General features: G+C 43.3%; 1 protein-coding gene across 3 annotated transcripts in view; it reads left to right on the top strand.

Moving 5' to 3' along the window:
• The first annotated feature begins 618 nt into the window (after positions 1-618).
• The window catches only part of ABCC5 (ATP binding cassette subfamily C member 5), a 67,410-nt gene continuing 55,101 nt past the window's right edge, over positions 619-12,927 (top strand). For 2 of the 3 annotated variants that reach the window (XM_063407911.1, XM_063407906.1), the window contains exons 1-2: positions 619-759; positions 1,925-2,099. In XM_063407911.1, coding sequence (XP_063263981.1) covers positions 1,971-2,099 — 129 coding nt within the window. In that variant the 5' untranslated portion in view covers positions 619-759; positions 1,925-1,970. Of the gene's footprint in view, positions 760-1,924; positions 2,100-12,927 lie in introns of those variants that run through there. The other variant, XM_063407907.1, reaches the window with a different exon arrangement.

The raw sequence follows: 12,927 nt of genomic DNA, 5'->3' as shown, positions 1-12,927 counted from the left end.
CACCGAGGCCGCCACCCCTGCCCTGTCCGCCACACCGGCAGCCACTCCGCCTCCGCAAACCGGGCAGCGCCCTGCGGCAGCCCCCGCTGCCGGGAGCGCCGCGACGGGGGGAACCGAGATCTCCCTCGCCCCCTCCAGCACCGAGAGCCCTTCGGCTCTGTGTGCGGTGTCCGAACAGAGCGGACTCCAGTTCTCCCCACCGGCACTGGCTCGGTAGAAGGACCCGTCCTTCCCGCACCGCACGGTACCGCCCGGTACGGCATGGCTCAGCACGGCACTGCGTTGTGCTGCATTGCACTGCACTGCACTACAGTGCACTGCATCGCATCGCGCTGCCGCCCTCCCGAGCGGTGAGGAGCGGAGCGGAGGAGGTGCAGTGCCCCAGTGCGGTGCCGTGAGCGCTGCCCCGGCGCGCCCGCCCCGCCGCGGGGCCGCCCCGGCGGGCGGCGAACGTTCCAGACCCCCCACGCTGCGGCAGCGGCGGCGGGACGGGGGTGGGCGGGGCGCGGCGGCATGGGGGCACGGCCAAACGGAGCAGGCCCTCGCCCGGCCTTACGGGAAATGTAGTTCACTCTCAGCACTCAGTGAGTGTCCAGCTCCCAGGAGCGGACTACATCTCCCGTGGGGGGCCGGGCAGGAGCGGCCGCCGCAGCGCTCGCCCGCAGGCGCAGTAGGGACGCCGGAACCGCTATAAGCGGCGTTGTTTGGGTTCGCGGCCGCGGAGCGCAGAAGCTGCGGCGGGGCCGTCGGCGGGCGGAGGTGAGCGGGGCGGGCGCCGGGGGCGGGCGAACCTCTGCGTGGTGAGGAGGCGGCTTTGCCGTCCCCTCTCCTGTCAGGAGCCCAGCCGAGTGGCCCCTTCACCCGGGCCCTGGTGAAGGGGCTGCGCGGTGCCCCCTCCCGCTGCGCTCCGTCCCGCCTCGGCTGCAGCCCGGGGGCACCTGTCCCTGGGCGGGGCGGCTCCCGTGTTTACGCCAGTGCGGCGGAGACACCGTGAGGCGGGGGAGGAGCGGAGGGGGCTCCGGCGGGGCTGGTGGGGGATGTCCGGCCGGGGGGGCTGTTCCGCATCCCCGCCGCGGGAGGCACGCGGAGCCCGCGGGTGCAGCATCCTCAGCCCCGCGGTGCCCGCGGAGGCAGCGATGCTGCGGCGGCGGAGCCGTGGCAGCCCCGCGCTCCCCGGCAGAGCTGCTGGTGCAGCCTGACCCGCAACCAGGCGTCTCCCATCGCCTCAGCTGAAGGCGGGTGGCAGAATGCAATAAAGCGGAGTTATAAAACAGAGTCTCGCGGTGGGGAGTGATTTTGTCTTCTGGACTCCGGTTCTTCTTCTGACCTTTCAGTGCAGTTTGATAGACTGAGTGGAAACCTGCAGCACTGAAGGTGTGACTCATTCCTGTGCGTGTCTGTACTTAGTTATAGCACAAGCCTATGGAGAAGTGAGCAGTGCTACGGAGAAGGGAGTGTTTGTACTGACTAATTTTATCAAGTAATCTCTCTAGAGAGATTGGATTTGCAAAACTTTGTACCGATAAATTATTGGATATATGCAATTTCAGACTCTTTACAAAAGATTTTGGGGATTTGGTCTTCCCAGTCAAGTTTCGCAGGATTTCAGCTAAATGCTGTAGCTATTACTTTATTCTGTCAGATTGCATAATTGTATTTCAGAGATCTAAGGGAGGAAGTATGACAGCACTCCAGCGCATTGACGATCATTGTACTATTTGATTACCTCAGGGTATGTTTAAACTAGTTCATGAGGAGTTAGTCTTGTGTGAACTTTGAAAGTCATGTTGTTACAGTCCTGTTGTAATAGAACTTATTTACAATTGCTTACTGATTTTGAAAATAAACTTTAAAAATAGGTGACTAAAAGTAACTGGTGTACTGGGCATGGCACATAATGAAGGGGAATTTGATTCTTTTTCAGATACCTGAGGTGAAAATACACGTGTAAACCCTGGCGTTTACAGAAGATGAAAGACATCGACATAGGAAAAGAGTACATTATACCCAGTCCTGGGTATAGGAGTGTGAGGGAGAGAGCTGACTCTGTGCAGCATGAAGAGCAGGAAGAGTCTAATTTTCAGCATTCTAAACTTAAGGTCAGTTTCTTTTTCATTTTGCAGTCTTTATGCTTATTAAATTGCATGCAGCAGCCTTTTTGCTGTGCCAGCGGTATATAGATTTGCTGCATTGAAGGTCAATAATGAGTATTGCCTATTGTGTGGAAGAGGTCATTCCAAAGGGTGCTGTAGCTGTTTTGATAACAGGTCTGAGCACCTATTAAGCATTTTTCACTTTTAAACGCAGCTTTTCAGTAACATTTGAACAAAACTTTTTTCTAGTATTCAGATATTGATGTGAATCAAGGAAATTTTTTAAACCTTTGTGTTTTAGAGAATCATTGCAACCAAGTAAGAGCAGTGAAGAACTCGGCACAAATCATGCACCATTCAGTGTTGGCAGCTGAAAAAACTCGTAATCATGCCGTGGTTGTTTCAAGGAATAATTTTCTAAAACAGATGTCTAGCTTGCTCTAGTAGCATGACTTTCTTACTTTTCCCTTAAGATGAAAGTAATTATTATTGAACACTTTCTTGAACATCTGTGTATTAACCATCATAATTCTAATTTATTTTGAGAGCTGGGTCTTGAAATAACCACTGGCTTAGAGCTAGCCTGTTACTGTTGAGAGCTTCTAATTTTTAGAGCTTGTTTTCACTGGGAAGAGTACATATACTACCAAGTACTATAGGGGAAAAAAAAGAGGCTAAGAGAAAAGGAAACATCCATACTGGTGAAAGATGGTCAGAAACCAATAACCCCTGCCAGCTGAAGAAGGTTAAAGATATTCCAGTGCTAGCATTCAGAGCAGCTAATATTTTCTTGCATATCCTGTTCTTGACCTTTTCTGAAATACTCCAAGGACTGAGATGTATATATACACAGACACACACACTGTAGATGTTTCTGAAGAAAAACAAATAAAGTTAATAGTGCTTATGTCTGATTTTTGCAGTGATGAGTTCCTTGCAGATGTGCTGCTGGTCATTCCACATAGATTTCCTGTGACAGCACTGCTGTGAAAGGGTTGGAGATAGGGGAATTTGCTGTATTTGCATGGAGGAAAGGCTTAATCTTTGCTGTGTTATAGTAGATGGTGATATACTCTATTTCAGCTGAAGACTTCCCTTGTTTCACTGGGTTTGAGGGGTTCCCAGCGCTGCACTGCTGTGTTCTGGAGAGCTCAGCTCTGCAGCAGGCTGAGTGCAGCGAGCGCTCGCAGGCCCTGCAGCTCCAGTGTCCCCACAGGCTCTATGACTCAGCACAGTGCTGCTGACGGTGTTCCAGCAAGGTGGTGTCTGATTGCATTAGAGCAGGCACCGATGCAGAACCAAGAGCCCTCTGGAGTCACGGTGCGGGTTTTTAACAGCCTTTATTATGTTCGTGTCACGGGCTTGCCACTGACCCTGCCCTGCCCAGTAGCAAATCTGCTCTGTCAAGTTACTGGTGACAACAGTGATGCCATTGGTGGGCAGCTCTGTTCCCTGGCCAGTGGCAGTGGAGTTCAGCAGTAATCATTGCATGTTATCTCTTTGTTTTGGTTTGCATCATCTAATCAGGGTTTAACTTTAAAAGGAAACAATCCTTATCTTACCTGTAAATTTTTAATTAAATTAAATCATGAAGCTGGCATGTTTGTGGGTACTGTTGTGAATTTTTTTTTCTTTTGTGGAGAAAGTAAGCGAACTCCTGCATGTCTGTACAGCCTGGCATGAAAATCTCTAACTGAGGCAGCTTCAGGTCAGCTTAACTCGGTTGCTGGTATTTTTTGTCCTTCTACCACTACCGTTTGATATGCTGCCTATGACTACAGGGTAGTACACACAGGTAGTTGATTGCAAAACGGGTTCTGTAAACTTGTGATTACTGATGTTAGAAAAGGGCTTACTCAAGTTCATACCTTGAACTTTATCTGATTTGTTCTCTTTGAGTAGAAGAATTAACTTGTTTTGCTAATGGAGTCTTCTGGTTCTGACAGGTTGCCCACTTTACTTGGTAGTTATCTTGTTCAGTTATCTTGTTCTTGCCAAGGTTGTGTTGATTTCTAGCTCAAACATTGGTACCATTTTTGTTTTGCTAGCCTTGCAGCTCGGGGGTATATAGTCCACAGACACCAATATCTCTGAATTTGTTGCTACATGTCAGTGAGATTAAATCCTGCTTGCTTGCTGAATACTAAAGTTAAGTAAAAAAAACTAAGGTTAAGTATTCATAACACCTTATCTAAGTTAGGCATTCATGTTTGTGTACCAAGTTTTTCCCTTTCTAGTTGAAACAAGCTCTGGTTTCAGCAACATACTTGGCTTAGGGAAGAGCAAAGACTTCCCTTTAATAAGGCTGAGCTTTATCTGTTTGGTTAAGCACTTTCCCTCTGCCTGTAAGAGAACAGTAGAAGCTGTAAAGAAAATGGTGTTTCAAGGGAAGAGAACTCTGTCCTTTGCTACTTTATCTTTTATGAAACCTTGATTGGGTTAGATGCCTAAATTGACTTGGCACGGCTGGTGACAGAACACAACAGAGGGCTGATGTGGTGCAGAAGGGTAGGAACCACAGCAGTTGAGATAGAGGGGTAAGCTGGAGTGGAACTCTGTCATTTGAACAGAGTCCAAGGTACCATCAGTAGAGATGTTGTGACTCGCCAATTTCTTGTAGAAAATGTGACTCAGGATTTGAATTAGGTTGACCAGAAAATGACTAAGCTGTAAGCATGATCTGTATTGCCAGGAGCTAGCTGCAAGCAGGTATAGGCTGTTATTTCACCATAACGTCAGATCTTTGTGGAATGCAAGTTTGAGACTGTTTTGCATGAGGTGGGCTTCTTGTGACATGGTGCACCCTTATAGGGTGAGGTAGAATCCTGTGTGCCCTGGGGGGAGTAGTCAGGGGCCACTGCTCCATGGCTGGTGGTGATGACCACTTCTGGCAGGGCTACAAGTACATTTGGCTGATCAATAATATGACTCATTGGGGTTTTTTGTTGCCTATATTGCTGCATTTTCTGCATAATTCTTAACTTGAAGCAGACAAATCTAGTTGATTTTCTGATCGTGATCTTTATATGTGAAAGACCTGTTTTACCATTGAGCCAAGGTCTCAGAGCTTTTTCATATGTCTCTCTTCTTTGCATTGCATAAAGGTTATATTCAGCTTTCCATTTTCTGTTCTGAAACCTCCATTCTTGTGTTTATTTCCTGCTGAAAGGATGCTGTTTCAAACTACCACAAGTGTGTTCATGACAATAGTGAAAAAGAACTTGGAATTCTTTTCTGGGAAGCTTAAATGCTGCTTGGTCACAGCTTGAAAGATCACATCTTTGAAAGACAGGAGCTTTTCAAATAGGCTTCCTGGAATCATAATTGAAATAATTCTGCAATATAAGTAGGTCTAATCCAACATTTCCTGGTGCCTAATGGGAATGTTGCTATAGAAATATGGACCTTCAAAATAGGCACTTTGGAACTGAAATTCAAGAAAAAATTTATTCAGTTTGTGAATGCGTATATTTACATATTCACGAATAAGTGTCTGCAGTGTGTTCTGATAACAGTTGTTTTTTAAGTCTTTGGAGACCTTAATGTAGCTTACAAAACAAAGTCTTAACTACATGTTCCCACTGCATTAGTACCTCGCTAATTTGGCTTATTGTATGTGGGGACATGCCTCTGCTGGAGAACGTGTAGGTGCACTTGCTGCCTAACACTGCAGTGATTGGTCTTCACCTGTAAAAGCTGTTACATGACCAGTGAGTAATAATTAAGGGATGTTTTGAAATATTGATTTGTACTTACACCTTTAGGACTTTCTGTTCTCAGAATGTGCCTGTGCCCTTCAACTTGCAGCTGAAGTAATTGTATGTAGTTTTTTTCATGGAAACAAAGTGTCCTGCAAAGGACAGACCCCATCGTGTCCATGAAATATACTGCAAAATGACAGACAAGGAAGAGAAATAATTTGTTCTTGAAATGCTTTTGGAATAGGCTTGTCACAAATGTACATTGTGTTTATTTGATGGAAGAGCAGGCAATGAATTCAGCTTTCCTACCCCATTAATTTACAATAGAAGAGGATATGAGAAGAAGCTGCTTCTACGATACACAGAGCTTATTAGAACTCAGTTCTTGGAATTCGAGTTCCTATGTTAACGATGCTCTGGTGCTTATTTACAAATTGTACTCCAAACTGTGGTTGGTTCTGGCTGGAATGTACTGTTCAGGATTAAGTTCTTGCTGCTGAAGGATAATGACTGCATGTGTAGTAAATCTCAAGTGCAAATTGCTGCATTTCAAGGCACCAGTCGGGGAACTGTAGAGATTGCTTCAAACATGCAGGAAATGTGTTGCTAACTTTAGCTATCAGAAGCCCTACTAATATTCCTGTCCTTACCTTGATCTCTTGTTTTTCAGGTTTGTCTCTGACATCTTTTGCCCAAGACAGCAGGGAATGTGATCATAACTTGCTGGAATTGATATAAATCCTTCAAGCACTGATAGCTTTGAAGTGATTTATCACTGAGTATTTAAATAGATCAATTCTGCCTCAACCTCTCTGAAGCATCTGAGTATCTGAGCCAACTGAACAACAGGTTAAAAATAGGGGTGTGAATGTAGCCTGGGTACTTCTGCCTTTGCACTCCATGCTTAGAGCAGTCCTAGGCAGCTTAGATATAAATTGTTATTTGTAGCTGAAGCTGCTGGATGTGTCTGCATATTTCCAGATGATTGCATATTTCCATAACCAAGTAAACACTTCTTCTTTTTAGTTTTTCAAGTCTAATGAAAGCCATTCTATTATCTTTGAAAACTTTGAACACGATTAGAGTAGATGCAGAAGCAAACATTCATGGTACTTTCTAAAGATGCATTAATTCTATTATATCCCCAAAGAACTGAATATATTGGTTACACTCATGTTTTGTGAAGCTGTTTTACCATTGAACTTCTGCTAGTAAAGCAGTCACTGACAGAATGATCACAGAATCAAGTGATTCTGTCAAGGATACCTTGATAGAAGCCCCTAGAATTGTTTGTTTATGCTTTAAGATGACCCTCTGACCACACTGAAGAAGGGGTATCTCTGCCTGGTCCTCCATGCCTAGATGTACATACCACCATCTGAGAAAGGAGCATATCCACAGCCAGTCATGTAGAAACAGTTTATCTGACACTTGGAGGGGGGTTTATGGCATCAGAGAAGCCTTCCACTTAAGAGGAGGAACAAGAAGGTGAAATCTGTGACTGTGCAGAGACATTTTCTAGAGGAAGGCACATTGATATTCTGGATAATTCACCATTTCCATTGGAACTTGACTGCATTCCCTAGTGCACAGCCATCTTCTGTTTAAGTCTTAGCCACATTATAAAATCTCAGCTTTGGCCACATGCTGATATTGTCTTTGACTACTGTGGGTTGCTTCAGAGCAGATTTCTAAATCAGCTTGCTCATGACCAGAAGTGTGCAAGGAATAGATTAGCTATCAGTGAAGGAAATCTTGCAGTATTTTTTCCATTTTAGTGTTGTCCTATATTAGTGCTGCAGACATTCTGCTCTGTGGCTGTTTCAGAAACTCAGTGTAGAGCTATAAGAGTTGCCAGAAATATTTACTACATCTATCCCAAACTACTGGTGGACTTAAATTGAAACAACTTAAAACTCACATATATCTCACATATATGTGGGGGTTCTGATGTCTTGGGACACTGAGATGGTTATTAGTTTTTGAGAATTGTATCCTAGTGATAAGGAGTAGTCAGTTGTGCTCTGAACTACAGACGGCAAACAAGCTGTTCCACAAACAAAATCTGTGTTTCAGTTGTTTTTGAGAATGAAGGTTAACGAATTTCAAAGTCAACATGTTTAGAGCCCTGAGATGTTTAGTTTGAGTTTCCTAGTTTATGGTTTGCTTTTGGAAGCATGTGTTGATACAGGAAGGTGAATTCAAGATTATTGTATTAGGCTCGATAAATGCTGTGGTGTCAAGGCTTCTGCTGTGGGTGATTCCATTCAATAGAAGTTTAAGTTCAAAGCCTCCCTGGATGCTCCAAGTACACACGTTGTACAAAATTCACCTGTGTAGCTTCTCTCGTGACCTGGCTTAGACATGGCCTGAATAAAGATTGTTACTGAAGAGCACCCCCAGCATATGGCAGGGTGTCAGGGTGGTTCAGGAGAGCAGAGCTAGCAAGGCAGGAGCCAAATTCTCAGCCTGTGCTGTGCTAGGTTGATCTGCTTAATGAGGAGTTGGTTTCCCATCTTTGTAGTCAGAGATGTGTAGGGTGCCAGTTCTAAAACTGGTTATTTCCAATTCCACAGGAATCTGCTGCCACTGTGGCAAAAGACAAGGATTCATGGATACCACAAACCTAAGCACATGCACAGCTGCTTATCAGGTGCATTCACAGCAGCTACAGTTGCAAAATCCTGAAATAAACACTTTGTGCCAAACTCTGTATTTCTTGGATTACAGGGATAAGTGGATTTGGTAGCAAAGAGTTGAGAACATCTCACCTCAAAGCTGATGCTGGCCAGAATTCAAGGGCAAGGTAAAATAAGAAATATTCCTGTAAGAAGCTGATATACCTCTCCTCACCGAGGAATTTCTTTGCCTCAAGTGAAGGTGCTCAACATATGTGACTAAAATACTCAGGCTTACCAGATGTACATACCCTGGCCTTGTTTGGCTACAGAGCTTTGATATCAGTACCAAGCACTATTGGGAAACTTCTGCTTTAATCTGAGGATGCATAAACTTGGGCTAATTTTGAAACCATGACTCCAATGTTAATACAATTTCTGCTAATCCCAGCCCAGAAAAGTAACAGCAGATCTTGTGTAATCAAGTCACATGTAACTCCCTTAAAATGAATAGCTGGACTTCAAGCTTTTCCATCTCTGAACTGTTGTAGTAAGTCAGAGCATGCTTCTGAACAGTTAATTTGTATCTTTTAAGAGAAATATGGCACAGCTGTACTTATTCCTGGGTTTGGCTATGTGTTTGGTGTTGTGAAGAGCTGTTCTGGGAAGGCAGCAGAGACATAAGGGTTCCTTTACAGCCCCCTTTCCAGGAGGTTGAAGAAAATGGAGTCTGAATTCTTTACCTGGTTCTTTTCAGTAGTTCTGGAAATTGTAACCATAATTTCTAGGTATCTGACACTGTCTGGGGCTTCCACCTTGGTGCTGTGTGAATTCAGCTGTGCTGTCTGCACTTGGCAATGAATGTGTGCAGGTGCCTAAAGGATCAGTGCCTCCTTCCTCACACCCACTGTCTCTGATCTAGCCCAGTGCTTGCTCCTTGCTGCCTCAGCGTCAGGGAGACAGCTGGTATGGGTGGATGATACACCAAACTAGTCCTAAATAGGCTCATGCTTTAATCAGGCAAGGTATTATAAAGTATCCTAGCTACAGAGAAGGCTGGGAGCCTAATCCTGCAAATCCCCTTGTTAATATTTTTATAGATGGTGTACTGCATCAAATCCAGTGAAAGGAGAAGAGAATTGTCTTAGTAGACTATAAAGTTCATAGTGCACTTGCTGCTTCATCAAGCAACTGCAGACTAGACAATGTTTGGACCTGCAAACCTATTTAATTTTCAGATGCTCGGGGGTTTGATGACTTGCAGTCTGGACAACAGTGTTTTAGAGGTTACCTACCTCTAACCTTGTGCAAAAGCAGTGTATGTACCCCTTACTCCTTTCTAGTGGGAGTATTCTTGGACTCAGAGGAATTTAGGGGAAGAAGAATGTAATTACAATTTCAGAGAATCTTTTCCTAAACTCTTGTTTTATTTTAGTTGTGCTTAAGCTAAGTGGAACAGTTGATTCTTTTCTTCCCTTCCCCAGCCCATACAAACTAATAATTAATCTTGTTTTGCAACACCAATCTTTTAATGAAGTCTTAAATATTTTTAAATTGCTTTTCATTATGGAGTTGTAATACAGAGAATGCTTCAAGCACTGAGCAGAACTGGTGATTATATAATTCTCTTTCTCATCACATGCTCACCTTATTCTGAGCTCTGCTGTTCTGGTCTCTAGGTTTCCCATTTGCCTCTCCTTGCTGGGAACTTTAAGGGCATGAGGGAGCCTGCTGAGCTCTGGCTGCTAAATGCAAGAGGTGGGAGTTCTGTTCTGCAGCGTTGCCAGCTCAGAGACCTTTACAACTTAAACAATTTTAACTTTATGTAATAATAAGTTAACCACAGTAGCTTTTGTATTCTATGTCAGCTGCAAGGATTAATAAAAAAAGTAGTTATAGGTCTGTTGTAGTTTCCTGTCAGCTGCTGGTAGGACCAGAAGAGATGCAGCTTCTTCCCTGCTGTGATCTGAGCCCTGGAAGAAGGAACAATAGCTGGTCGGTGGGTGGGGTTTGGGTTGTACGCACACATCAGATTCTACCTCTGCAAGATGAGTAGAGGGACAGAAAAATCTGTTTTGCTTTGCCTCCAGTCTTGTCTGGTTTTGCAGTTGTATGATATTACAGTTGTCAAACCAATAATTTGCTACCTTCTCTGAAATAGGAGATTGTTATAAGACTGTGTGAAAAGCTAGAATCTCCCTGGGTGGCTTTTTCCTTCCCACCTACATGACAGCTGCTTCCTTTTTCTTTACCTGGTCCCCATCCTCACATGCCTATGTTGCCGGCTTAGCACGTTTTCAGAAGTGTGCAAGTTCACATATTTGAGTTTGCTTGCATTTGAGTAAGGTTCTCCATGCCATTCTTGATTCTTATGGAACTACTGACATCATGTGTACATGACAGCTTTGTCACTTGGCTCCTAAATTTCCTGCATTTTCATGACCTTGAATTGTGGATTTGATACATCTGTCTCTAACTTAAAGAGCAAATAGTTTCCCCTTGCCCCTAGACCACTCATTTTCCTCACTGCAGAAAATTTATTTGGCATCGACCAGCTATTAATAAGATGCTGGATCAATGATTGTTCTTGCCCTCTGTCATGTGTTCAGTAAGCCATGATATGCTTAGTCTATGTCAGTTTAATTCTCCAGTGTTTAGTCCATTTATACATTTGAACCATACAGTATTCTATAATAGAGAATTCTAAATTTAAGTGTGCTTTGTTCTTTTGTGGTAAGAACAGTTGGTGGTCACTCTCTAGTTCTTTCTTCAGGCTTTATGGACCTCTCAGATACCTGTACCTGTATTCCTTTTTTTCTATCCAGCTGAAAAATCTTAAGTTTATGCTGTTCCAAGCCCCATTGTTATTATTGCTCAAGGAAAGTAAGTTTAAGTATAATACCCTTTTTGAACAGAAGTGACAAGGGACATGGTCTGATGTTCAAAAAGGATGCAAACCCTAGGGGGCTTGAAGTGGTATGGTAATTCTGCTTTATCCTTTGTGTCTTTTGTAACAATTCCTCATTGTTTTTTTTACTTTTTGTTGGTGCTAAGTAGTCACCTGCTGTTTCTCAGTAAATGTCTGAATGAATCTTCCTCTTCCAATTAGCAATATCTGATTTAGGCTTGTTATCTTTCTGTGAGCATTTCTTCGGAGTTATCAATACCATGTGGTATCACTCATTTCGTTGCTTGTTTTGCCGTATTAACAAGTTGATGAATTAGAAAAAGTGTGTTTTAATTTATTTTTTATGTTTATTAGACATTTATTTCAATAGCAAAGCTGGAGCCTGTTGTAGCACATTAGTAAGGACTCAAGGCATTGGTTTCCAAGAAAACTGTGCACACATGCAGGCAATCAGAAAACCTAATCAGAAAGCTAAATTAACAGTGTTGAGGTTGTTTTGTTTTTTTACATCAGTCTTTTGTTCTTGAAGTGCATTGTCATACAACTTAGGAGCTCACTTCTTCCTGATAAACTCTGCTTTGAAGATTTTCTAATCTTCAAAGAACTACGCAGAACTGTAGAGTTGTTCCTAAATCTTAATTGTACAGTGATGTGATGCATTTGTTTCTTGATGGTCCTACATGTGGGATTTTGACAATCTCACCAAGATGGAGATGAGCAGTGGTCTCGATGAGGGGTTTGTGCTTGTGTTTGTCTCCATGGCAAGACATCATAAAGGCCTTTCAAAGGCAGTGCCCTCATCTTTGTCACTGCAGCTTTTCCACATGTACTGAGAGAACTCTCTTGAGCAGCTCTGGAGAGTTTAATTATTTTTCACAGTGATTCTTTATGAATATTGTCTTTGGACTGCCTAAACCCCTTGCAGTTGTACTTACTTATTAAAAAGCTGTTCTTGTTTCTAAGTAGTGAAAAATCTATTTTTATGCTCATTAATATAATGTTTTCTGTTTTGGAAGTAGGTTTGGTTGGCTGGTGTTTTTTTGTCGTTATTTTTTTTTTCTTATAGGCACTTTTTTCTGTTCTCTGAAAAGCCATGTTTATACAACTAGCTTATGGCATCACTTAAAAATAAGAGTGTTATCAGCAACAAGATGTTTGGGCAGATCTGCCCAAGGGCTCTTGTGAGGGTAACACAACAGATGAGTTAAGAATTCCTCTGCTGTATCCAGAGGGGAGGTGGTGCAGAGCTATTCCCCACTACTGACTCCTTTGGGATGTTTATGGCAGGTCCCTTATTAATGCTGATTGGCATAGATTTAGTAAGACAATGTTGCCTTAGTGAGTCAGCAATTTAATATAAATTGAGTGAGAAGTCTTAATTCAGATTTCAAGTACTGTGTATTTTTGAGTCACTCCATGTGTCATAAGGTTTTAATGTTCTTTTGATTTTTGTGTTATTTGGCTATCTTTTGTTACCATAGCTTTAGGTGATAGCTTAGCAGATATGTTTTTTGAGCTAGAACCATGGATTGTTGACAACATGCTTAAGCACTATTTTAGTACTTCGGTTAAGTAAATAAGGCACAGATTTATGACATTATCAGTTT

The sequence above is a fragment of the Prinia subflava genome, chromosome 11 (assembly GCF_021018805.1).
Source record: "Prinia subflava isolate CZ2003 ecotype Zambia chromosome 11, Cam_Psub_1.2, whole genome shotgun sequence".
NCBI lineage: Eukaryota > Metazoa > Chordata > Aves > Passeriformes > Cisticolidae > Prinia > Prinia subflava.
Note: the sequence above shows the minus strand (reverse complement) of the source record. Positions and strands in the feature narration are given on the sequence as shown.